An 11,676-nucleotide genomic window follows, 5' to 3' on the forward strand; every position below is an offset into this window, starting at 1 on the left:
TGGGGATATAGTGTGTACCTGTTTAAATCTACCTCATAGGGCTATCATGAAGAATACAGAGGAACTTTATGAAAGGGTTTTGTGATGTGTTAAATGCTATGTTTAATGTGATATTAGTATTATTATTATGAAAATATGGTCCCTGCCTTCAACAAATTTATAGCATATCCCTGGATTCATAATTATCTATAGCAGGGGATGTCCTTTACCATTGAGGTTGATAACAGATCTTACTTTTCCATGTAGTTTCCTAATTGGTCTCTCAATCTCTAGTCTCCCTTTTTTTAGTCAAATCTTCTGTGTGACTCCTTAAATGCTCTTTGTAAAGCTCAGGTCTGATCGTGTCACTACTTTAATCAAAAATCAACTGTGGCTGTCTGTTGCCTCTGAGATAAAAACAAAACTCCTCACTCTGGCATTCATAGCCCTTCAGGGCTTCAGTCTGTCTTCCCAGATTTATTTTACATCTTATGTGCACTTTATTCCAACCAAACTGATGAATTTGCCCCCTGAATTTAATATTCCCTTTCCTACCTTGACCCCTGCCTTGGAATCTTTATTCAAGGCTTGCATAAAATGCCATCCCTTCTGTGTACCTTTTCCCAATTCTTCTAATTTTTCCCCTTCATATTATGTGTATTTATCTGTTTATATGTTCTATCTTCTGATATAGTGATCCTTAAACACTTTCTTAAACATTTTTTCGTGTCATGGACCTCTTATGTGCTGTGCACTCAGAATAAAGTTAATGGACCCTAGGTTAAGATTTGCTGAGCCTTGTAGACTGTAACCTCTTTGTGGGATGAGGACATTTTTCCTTTTTGTGTCTCACCAGCAACCAGACCAGTGTTTTGCATATTAAACACAATCAGTATTTATTAAAGTGAATGGAAATGTCCCCTGGGTTAGAGACAAAATTTGGCAGTGATAGGTGGACTTCATAGACCTTTGAAGTCAATGAAAGTTTGGTTTGTGCCTCGAAGGTGAGGTCCCTCAAAGGTTAAAAATAAATGGGGCAAGTGTGTTTATGCTGGTAAACGTCATCTGAATGGTCAGTTTAGGAAGCTGTTTCCAAGGGCCCCAGATAATCATGTATGCCTTTGCCCTCCTACCCTGCTATGTCTTTTAGAAAGCAGAGGAGCCCAAGTTCCTGCAGCAAACAGCTCCTCTTCAGCAACTGAAATCCAAGGACCAAGATGAACCAGAAGAGTTGGACTTCCTGTTTGATGAGGAGATGGAACAGATGGATGGTCGGAAGAACACCTTCACTGACTGGTCAGATGAGGACTCAGACTATGAGATTGATGACCGGGACGTCAACAAGATCCTTATTGTCACACAGACTCCACCTTACTTACGACGCCACCCTGGGGGTGACCGTACTGGTAACCATACCTCCCGGGCCAAGATGAGTTCAGAACTGGCCAAAGTTATAAATGATGGGCTCTTTTACTATGAGCAGGATCTGTGGACAGAGAAGTTTGAGCCTGAGTACTCCCAGATCAAGGTGAGAGTCTGGGGACACATACAGGGCAGAGAAGAAAGGAAAATTTAGCCAGGGATTGAGTCTCATATCAGTGGAGCTGTACAGAAACATTTATCAGAGGGACTTTATGTTATGTGGCAAGACCAAGGGATAATTTATGGATCACCCTAAGTTTCATGAAGAAGGAGTTAAGAATTGTTGAGGTATAGAGGGATGGGCTGAATTTGGAAAGACTTCTCAGGAAGAGTGGCTTTCATCCTGCTTTGGACCACACTGTATTGAGGAGTAGGTACTGACTAGTCTGGTTGGATGGCTACTCCTAGTATAACCCTGGGACAAAAAGATCTTATTCTCAGATGAAGAATTAACCCCACACTAGTTCTCTCTTAGAATATCCTTAATCAGGGGTCATGCTGGTGTTGGCTAGACTGTCTCTTAATACTCATTCCTCTTCCCACTTTCTGCTGCCCTTTTTACAGCAAGAAGTTGAGAACTTCAAGAAAGTCAACATGATTAGCCGGGAACAGTTTGATACATTGACCCCTGAGCCCCCTGTTGACCCTAATCAAGAAGTCCCACCTGGGCCTCCACGATTCCAGCAAGGTAAGTCAAAAAGGAGGGTCAGAAATAGGGCTTATTCCAGTTCTAGCAAAGTGAATTTAGAAGTTTACTTTGTGACTTATGGAAAATTATTTAATTTGTTTCAGTTTTAGTAGTGAGAGAGTGGACTAAATGACTTCCAAAGCCCTTTCTCTAAATCTTACCCCTTCAGAGATAGAATACTGTTCATACCCTCTCTTGATGAGTCCTTATCACCATATCCACAGTTCCCACAGACGCCTTAGCCAACAAGCTGTTTGGTGCCCCTGAGCCCTCAACCATTGCCCGATCTCTGCCAACCACTGTCCCCGAGTCACCGAATTACCGCAACACCAGGACTCCTCGGACCCCCCGGACCCCCCAACTTAAAGATGCAAGCCAGACATCCCGATTTTACCCAGTGGTGAAAGAAGGACGAACGATAGACGCCAAGGTGAGAGGCTTCAATCCTTTTGAAACTTAGTTTTGAGTGAAATTAATTAAAAAGCATTCATTAATTATTTATCTTATGGTAAATGTTGAGGATACTAATATAGAAGTGAAGTCAGTTTCTTATGGAGCTTACATTCTAATAGGGAAAGGCCACATACAAGGGAATGGGGAGGGGAGTAGAGAGGGAGTTACAAGGATAGTGAATAGAACTATAGGAGAAAAGATTGGTCTGCATTTTACAAGAATAATGTCAATGTTAATTGGACTTAACTTGAAAGCAGAGTGGGGAGAGCACAGGCAGAGGGAAAAATTAGGTTCAAATCCTGCCTCTGGCACTTAATAGCTATGTGGCTTTGGGAAGGTCCCTTAATTTCTTGGGAAATTTTCCTCATCATTTTCCTCAGTTTTCCTCTGTAAAATGAATACAGTGGTAGCTAATCTGAGTAGCTATGAGATTTTTAAGTAACATATGTAAAGTATTTTTGTAAACTTCATTCATAACATTCTATAAAATGTTTTGCTATTTTCCCTCTCTAATTTAGCTTGTGTCTACTGTACATTTCTATTTCTAAGTGTAACAGAAAGTGGTTTCGGATTGAGATATTCCTAACAAACTGTGTGACCTTGGACTGTGCGTTTAAAATCTTTGGGCTCCAGTTTCTTTGTCTGAAATGGAGATGTTATGAGGATCAAAATTATCTTAATACCAGATGCAGTTTAAGGTCCTCAGTAGACTCAAGCCTTCACTAGCAAAATTAAAAACAAATGTTGGAATAACTTCTTACAGATGCCCCGAAAAAGGAAGACACGGCACAGTTCAAACCCACCCATGGAGTGTCATGTAGGATGGGTCATGGATTCCCGTGAACACAGGCCCCGGACAGCTTCCATCAGGTATTTTGAAGTTAGAGGCAAAGCTGTGGGAGAGGTATTTGACATAGACACAGAGGCATCTGGGATTATAGAATGTCCATGTAGGTGAAGAGAGATTGCAACAAGATAACCTCTTTTACATAGAAGGAAGGGTAAAGACTGGGAAAGGACTTGATAAAAGTATGAAATCAGGAAGGGGCAAGGGTGAACAAGAAATTGTCAGTAAGCTCTTAGACACTAGGAATAGGGGACTGCCCTTTGAATTCTGAAGGAAGTGGCTATTTCAGATGAGAAAAAGTAGTGGAGAGAGTGGTTGGGGAACTCTTATTCCAAGTGATGGTATGGGCTAGAAATATATAAATAGTTTCATGAAGAGTTTTAAAATTTATTAATCAGATATACTGTGTGATACTAAGGGATGCTCTATGTTTGACAGAGTTCTTAACTCTTTGAAATCCTGCCAGGAAGGATAAGGGTAGTTCTTCTTTCCTTGCTGCTATCATCCAGGCTAGATCAGGGGAGTTGGCCCAGAAAGACCGTGCCTCTGAGCTAAGAAGAGGCTAGTGGAATGCTGTCATTCATTTCACAGACATCAAGTACTGATGATTTACAGTGTACTTTGCTTGGTACTGAGGTAGATAAAGGTTGTCTTTGTACCTCGATCATACTCTAGTAGGGGAGAGAAGACAAGAAGAATATCAAGTTCTTGGGGGTGAGTTTAGGAGAGGGAGATCACGTAGAGCATGGATCTGTGTTGGAGATCCATGAAGATCTCATAGTGGATTTGGTGTTGGGGCCACAGTGCATGTAGTAGGCATTTCAGAAATACTGCACTGTATTGTATTGTAACTTTGACTTTGTATGATGGAAAGAGCCTTGGACTTAGTTCCATCTCTGACACTAACCAACTCTCAATAGTCAGCTTGACTTTTCTGAACCTGTCTCTAAAATGTGGAAGTTGGAATAGATAGGAATAGTCCTGAGTCTGTGGATGTGAGAGTTAAAGTACATTTGGTCCTGGAGAGAGAGGTGCTTGGAACAGCATGAACAAAGGTGGAAAAACAGAGAAATGTAATTGGCTATTGGTGGTTCCTGGAGCACAGCCTTAGGTTCTCCCCTAGGAAGAGAGAGAACGTTTTAAGAGGCTGAAGAGAACATGGGATAATAAGGCAAGTCTTGTGTGTTGGTTCCTACAGCTCCAGCCCCTCTGAGGGCACGCCAGCTGTTGGCAGCTATGGCTGCACCCCACAGTCACTACCCAAGTTCCAGCATCCTTCCCATGAGCTGCTCAAAGAGAATGGCTTCACACAACATGTCTACCACAAGTATCGTCGGCGCTGCCTTAATGGTAAGAGTCTAGAACTGTGGTTGGAAGAGAGCAGCGTTAGTCTGTCTACCGGGTGCCAAGAGTACAAAGAAAGGCAAAGGACAGACCTTGACCTCAGCAGGAGAAAGACAGCATGCAAAACTATGTACAGACAAGATCAATACAAGATAAATTGGAGATAATCAACAGAGGAAGGCACTAGTCTTAAGGGGAATTGGGAAGGGCTTCTTATAGAACTGGGACATGAAGGAAAATGGGTAGTAGAGATGAGGGTTACGCTTCAGCTGATAAAGAATAGGAAGGAGGTGCTGTCCATCTCCGTCTGGAAGAGAACCAAGAAAACAGCATTGGCATTGCAATGAGAGGTGCAAGTCAAATTGGGTCCAGAAGAAGAGTGGACCTTGGTGTGCTGGGAACACTCCTCTTTTCCCTGATTGGCTAAGGCGTGGTGGGTGTGATTAAAGGGACCTTAGAGGTGTCTTCCAGGTTAGGCTGGGGTGGGAGGTGTGGATGGGGCATGGCTGGGGTATAGGCTCTCCCCTTATCCTGATCCCTTGTCTTCTTCCCTCGCTTACAGAGCGGAAACGGCTTGGCATTGGCCAGTCCCAGGAGATGAATACCCTTTTCCGCTTCTGGTCCTTCTTCCTCCGGGATCACTTCAACAAGAAAATGTATGAAGAGTTTAAGCAGCTGGCCGTGGAAGATGGCAAGGAGGGTTACCGGTGAGATGCAAGCAGAAACTTAGCTGTGCATCAGGCAGAAAGGAAGGAAGCCAGGACAGGAGGATTTGGGAGTTGCTCACACCTCTTGCATTTATATAGTGATTTAATGCAGCAGTTCTTGATGAAACATGTGCTTGCTCTACTGTGTAAAAGGCTCAGTGCTGGGAGAAATGATCTCTGCCCTCAAGGTGCTTACAACCTTGGACCAGGCACAGATAATTATGATATGTTGATATTTTCATAAAAAATTCTGCTTCTCCACAACGTTAGGTCATTCTTCCGTGTCCTGTTGAATAACAGAATTTTACATTTGGAAGGGACCAACCTAATCCAGCCCTTCTGCAACATACTTAACAAGGAGTTACCACCCATCTTTTAAACTCATTTATTTATGTTTGATTTTCAACATTCATTTCCGCAAGATTTTGAGTTCCAAATTTTCTCCCCATCTCTCCCCTCCCCCCACCCCAAGACACCAAGCATTCTGATTACCCCTTCCCCCAAATCTGCCCTCCCTTCTTCACACCCCTTCCTTATCCTCATCTTCTCTCTTTTCTCACAGGGCAAGATAGATTTCTGTACCCCATTACCTGTATTTCTTATTTCTCAGTTGCATGCAAAATTTCATTTCTTAAACTTTGAGTTCCAACTTCTCCCTTCCTCCCTCCCCACTCATCCTCACTGAGAAGGCAAGCAATTCAATATAGGTTATACATGTGTAGTTACGCGAAAGACTTCCATAAAAATCATGTTGTGAAAGACTAACTATATTTCCCTCCATCCTGTCTTATCCCCCATTTATTCTGTTCTCTCTTTTGATCTTGTCCCTCCCCAAAAGTGTTTACTTCTAATTACTCCCTCCTCCCATTTGCCCTCCCTTCTATCATCTTCCCCAAACCCCACTTACCTCCTTCTCCCCTACTTTCCTATAGTGTAAGATAGATTTTCATACCAAATTGAGTGTACTTATTATTCCTTAAGCCAGATCTGATGAGAGTAAGCTTTACTTTTTCCCTCTTGCTTCCCCCCTTTTCCTCTCCATTGAAAAAGCTTTTTCTTGTCTCTTTTATGAAAGATAATCTACCCCATTCCATTTCTCCCTTTCTCTTCCCAATATATTCCTCTCTCACCCCTTAATGTTATTTTTTTAGATATCATCCCTTCCTGTTCAACTCACCATGTACCCTTTGTCTCTATATGTGTATATAATCTCTCCAACTACCCAAATACTGAGAAAAGTTTCAAGAGTTACAAATATTATCTTTCCATGTAGGAATGTAAACAGTTCAACTTTAGTAAGTCCCTTATGACTTCTCTTTGCTGTTTACCTTTTCATGCTTCTCTTCATTCTTTGTTTGAAAGTCAAATTTTCTCTTCAGCTCTGGTCTTTTCATCAAGAATGCTTGATAAATTTTTCAGTTCATTGAATTCAATTTCATTGAATGACTATATTTTTCCCTGAAGTACTATACTCACTTTTGCTCGGTAGGTGAGTCTTAGTTTTAATCCTAGTTCCTTTGACTTCTGGGATATCATATTCCAAGCCCTTTGATCCCTTAATGTAGAAGCTGCTAGATCTTGTATTATCCTAATTATTCTACAATATTTGACTTGTTTCTTTCTGGCTGCTTGCATATTTTCTTCTTGACCTGGGAACTCTGGAAATTTGGCTACAATTTTAAAAGTGTTATTTTCTTCAGCATTTTTTTTTTGGGTCTCCTTTTGCAAGCTGTTGACTTGCTTTTCATGATTTTCTTGCATCATTCTCATTTATCTTCCCAATATTTCCTCCACCTCTCTTACTTCATTTTCAAAATCCTTTTTGAGCTCTTCTATGACCTGAGACCATTGCAATTTTTTTTTGGAGGTTTTGGATATAGAAGCCTTGACTTTGATATCTTCCTCTGATGATATACTTTTTTCTTCTTCATCTGAAAGGATGGAAGAAAATACCTTTTCACCAAGAAAGTAACTTTCTATAGTCTGATTTTTTTTTTTCCTTTTTTCGGCATTTTCCCAGCCAGTTATTTGACTTTTGAGTCCTTTGTCAAGTGGAGAAACCTGTATGTTCTCAGTTCCTCTGAGGAGTCACAATCAAGGGAGAGGAGTTTACTCTTGTCCTGGCCTGTGCTCTGGTCTGGGAGCAACCACAAGCTTTTCTGCCCAGGATCTGCATGTAGAGTTCCCTCTTCAGAGCCTCCACCAACTCTACCACACCAGTGTTCCTCCTTACCCCAGGGCCGTCACTTAGGACTGAGACCCAGATGTGCTGCGCAATTCCCCCAGGGTCTTTAGGCGGATGGCTCCAAAAATGGACACTGCTGTGGCTGCTGCTGCCCTGGGTGCTCCCTTCTGACCTGTGTGAAAGAGCTTTCTCACTGACCTTTGAAGCTGTCTTGAGCATTTGTGGGTTGAGAAATCTGACAACGGCAGCTGCTGCCTGTGATTCCATACCCTGAAGCCTACTCCATTCCTGTCCCTTCCAGGCCACGTGGCCAAGGCTGGGCTGCACTCCGCTCTTAGCCGGTGCGATAGACCTTTCTTGTCGGCCTTCCAGGCTGCCTTGGGCTGGAAATCTTTCACTTTGTCGTTTTGAGGCTTCTGTGTTTAGAGTCATTTTTTACAGGTATTTAAGGCTGTGGGAGGGAGAACTAGAGCAGGTCCATTCTTCTACTCCGCCATCTTGGCTGGGGCACCCCTCCCCCGACTTTTAAATTTCTTCTAAAAATTGAACCTAAATTTATCTCTTTGCAACTTCTGCCTCTTATTCCTGCCTTCTGAGGCTAAATAGAGTAAGTCTTAATTTTTCCACTCAGTATCCCTACTAAGACTTGAAGATAGCTTTCATGACTTGAATATTTAACTATAGTTCTTTCAAATTATACTTGTACCACATTAACTCAAGGCCTTTTATTGACATTGGTTGCCCTTCCTGTATCAGAGGATTATAACTTCAGAGCTGAAACTTTAACTTTAGACTTTTAACTCTAGCTAAAAATAACCTTAGACCTCCTTATAGGTCATCTAATTTAACTCCCTCGTTTACAGATGAGGATACAGAGGCCTAAGCAAAATGCCTAAAGTTACATGGAGCCAGTTGTGGGTTCATCCTTTATCTCATCAGAAAAAATGCAGTGTACTCTAATGGAAAGAATTTAAAACATTGGATTTAAAACATGTTCAAATTATGTGTCTGCTACTTACTTATTTGTATGTTAATTAACTTAACATCTACCTGGGCCTGGATTCCTCTTCAGTAAAATGGGAATTTTGAACAAATGACCTTGGAGTACTTTCCTACTTTTTATCTATGCTTCTGTGACTGGGTTCAGACTCTGTCTCTGACATTCACTTTATCATCAGGTCAACCTTTCTGAGCCTCACTTTTCTTATCTTGTAAAAATTGGGGTAATATCTATATTGTGGGTTTATTCGCTCTCCCACACATTTCCATCTCTTGAAGTAGTAGCATTTGTCTTTTAGAGGCCTGGATCCAACATCCTTTGCCTTGAGCTCTCCTTCCTTCCCCCTCCACCAAGAAGTGATTCTATCCTTTAGGAGCCCATCATATAGCCATGTAATTCATGCATACTTTTACTACTAATGATTTGCACTTTATTTCTTCCCTTGTAACTGTCAAGTTATGGGCCTTACTAGTTTTCTTTGTATTCTACTATACTTAACACAAAGTCTTGCTCATTAAATATTTGCTGATTTGATTCTTAGATGAGAAAGTGATACTGTCCCATTTCACAGTTGAAAAAACTGAGGCCCAGTTTATGTCTTCTGCTCTTTTACAGGTATGGTTTGGAGTGCCTTTTTCGATATTACAGTTATGGTCTGGAAAAGAAGTTCCGACCAGATATATTCAAGGATTTCCAGGATGAGACTGTGAAGGACTATGAAGCAGGTAAGGAACTCAGAGTAGACTTTTTAAGTTGGTAGGTTGGGGAAAAAAGATGAATCGTGAACCCAGGTCTCTAGATTTCCTGAGGCCTTGATCAAAGGTCTAGGCTAGCATATGGACAGATTCCTCTGGAGTCAAGCCTATAGGCTCTCAAGGCTTGGCCAGCTTTCAACCTTGTGTTTTCCCACAGGGCAGCTGTACGGGCTGGAAAAGTTCTGGGCCTTCTTAAAATATTCCAAAGCCAAAAACTTGGATATTGACCCCAAACTTCAAGAATACCTCGGCAAATTCCGACGTCTAGAAGACTTCAGAGTGGATGTGAGTGAATCTTGCCACCTCTGCCCACCCTAAGGTTATTGTGTGTATAGTTACCCTCTTGGTCACTGGATTGTAACTTGGAAGCTGAAAGGATTGTTAGAGGCCTTGTAGACCAACCTCTCATTTTACAAGTCGAGAGTAGAGTCCCACAAAGTTCAATGATAAACATGCCCAAGATTACTGGGTGAGAGGGCCAGAATTCAAGCCCCTGTCCTCTGACTGAAAATTTAGTGCTCTTTTCACTGTTTTGCATATCAATAGCCTTTCTAAAATATGGTGCTTAGAACAAAGCTCTGTGCTCCAGAGGTTGTCTATCTGAGGAGAGCAGTTGCTTAGCCTTTGTTTCCTTGCCTAAAGGTTGGCAGAGTGATTTCTAAGTCTCCTCCAAATCTTAACATTCTATCTTCTACTAAGGTTCATCATTTCTGAGTCTCTGACATCATGTTGTCTATACCCTTCTTCTTCTCTGTGAAAATGCCCCGACAGTGACACCCTGTGGTTGGTCCTGGTTATTGTAATTCAGTCTGTCTACGGAGCCAAGATTATCAGTCACTTTGAGAGTTGTTCTGCAAAATTGAGTGATAGAGACATCTGTGGAATTGCACATGAGACTAGGTTCCTAGGTTCTTAGAAACAGGAAAGGGGAGAGTCCTTTCAGGAATTACATAGTCTAGTCAAGGGGAGAGAAGATTTAAAAGTTGAAAAGTACAAATCAGTAAACCTTTCAGAAGTGTAGGCCCAGAGAGATGCAAGTGTTTTTGCTGGCAGCTCTTGGGGTTTCAAGCTTCATTTGGTTAGAGACATTCTTCCTGCCAGGCTCTAGGATTCCTATTATTAAACTTGAGTGAGATCCTTATTCTAGTGCTGAAGCTTCATTGAACCCCAAAAGGTGTTTAGTGGGTTCCCAAGGAAAGGGGGTTGGCTGTAGATTGACCCTTTGCATAAGGTTGCAGGGTTAATAGTTTTTTCAGTTGATCTTTACAAAGTCGCTGTGAGACAGGAAACAGTGGAGCTTTTATTGATTATCTGTCTTTTACAAATAGGGGGTATAAATAGCTTTCCAGAGAGTACCCAGAATATGAAAGTTTGGGCTGGATTTAGAACTCATAGAAATGTAAATATAGAGCTGAAAGAGACTTTTGATACCATCTTCTGGTCCAACCCAGTACACATAAGAAATAGACTCAAAGAGATTAAGGAACTTGGCCAACATCAGATACCTGAGTGATAGTGCTAGGATCTGACCCCAGGTCTCTGTACTATGTATATAGCTTCTTCTTGGCTCTGCAGCTAGAAGCAACCTCAGAAGCCATCTAATCCAAACCCTTTCACAACTTGCCCAAGGTCTCACAGGTAGTAGTTGTCCAGTCTTCAGTTTGAACCCATGTTCTCTGATTCCATCACCAGTGCTTTCTCTTGTACTGCGCATGTCTCCACTCGGGGTGACATATGCCTTGGATGAGGAAAGAATGGAGAAGGGGGCATTATCTGTACCCCAATCTCATGTTGGGCTTGTGTCCTTTCTGTTTCAGCCCCCCATGGGTGAGGAAGGCAGCCACAAGAGGTACGCAGCGCCGGGAGAAGTCAGGAAACGGTATCCGTCCCAGTCTTCCAGCAAACCGGCCACAGCACCCAGCCAAGCCCACGTCCCACCTGCCAGCCAGTGTGCAAGGGAAGATGCCAAAATATCAAGCCAGCCCTCAGACCTACAGACTTTGGGAAAGTGAAGGGCTGTTTCCCACTTGGACTTGGGGAAGGAAGGGGACAGAGAAGGTCATGAGAATGGAGAGATTGGAATGAAGGTGGATAATCCAAGAACAGGCCACTGCAGTGCATACAACTTGATAACAAGAGACTGGCTTCTGGCCACTGTGATGACCCATCAAAAGGAGACTCCCATCCCTACCCCTCTCTTTCCTTCATAAGTCTTCATGTCTTAGCTTATTTGGCCTGGGGTGGGAAGGGGAGAGTTTGAGAGAGAGAGATATAGATATATATATATAGATATATA

The 11,676-nt window shown here is 42.2% G+C and overlaps 1 protein-coding gene across 12 annotated transcripts in view; it reads left to right on the forward strand.

Moving 5' to 3' along the window:
* The window catches only part of LARP1 (La ribonucleoprotein 1, translational regulator), a 54,422-nt gene extending 42,746 nt beyond the window's left edge, over positions 1 to 11,676 (forward strand). For all 12 annotated transcript variants that reach the window (XM_072630806.1, XM_072630808.1, XM_072630805.1 and 9 more), the window contains 9 exons: positions 1,130 to 1,507; positions 1,966 to 2,089; positions 2,314 to 2,519; positions 3,306 to 3,412; positions 4,588 to 4,739; positions 5,296 to 5,440; positions 9,241 to 9,350; positions 9,538 to 9,665; positions 11,198 to 11,676. In XM_072630806.1, the coding sequence (XP_072486907.1) occupies positions 1,130 to 1,507; positions 1,966 to 2,089; positions 2,314 to 2,519; positions 3,306 to 3,412; positions 4,588 to 4,739; positions 5,296 to 5,440; positions 9,241 to 9,350; positions 9,538 to 9,665; positions 11,198 to 11,392 (1,545 nt within the window). In that variant the 3' untranslated portion in view covers positions 11,393 to 11,676. The remainder of the gene's footprint in view (positions 1 to 1,129; positions 1,508 to 1,965; positions 2,090 to 2,313; positions 2,520 to 3,305; positions 3,413 to 4,587; positions 4,740 to 5,295; positions 5,441 to 9,240; positions 9,351 to 9,537; positions 9,666 to 11,197) is intronic.

The sequence above is a fragment of the Notamacropus eugenii genome, chromosome 1 (genome assembly GCF_028372415.1).
Source record: "Notamacropus eugenii isolate mMacEug1 chromosome 1, mMacEug1.pri_v2, whole genome shotgun sequence".
In the NCBI taxonomy this organism is placed as follows: Eukaryota; Metazoa; Chordata; class Mammalia; order Diprotodontia; family Macropodidae; genus Notamacropus; species Notamacropus eugenii.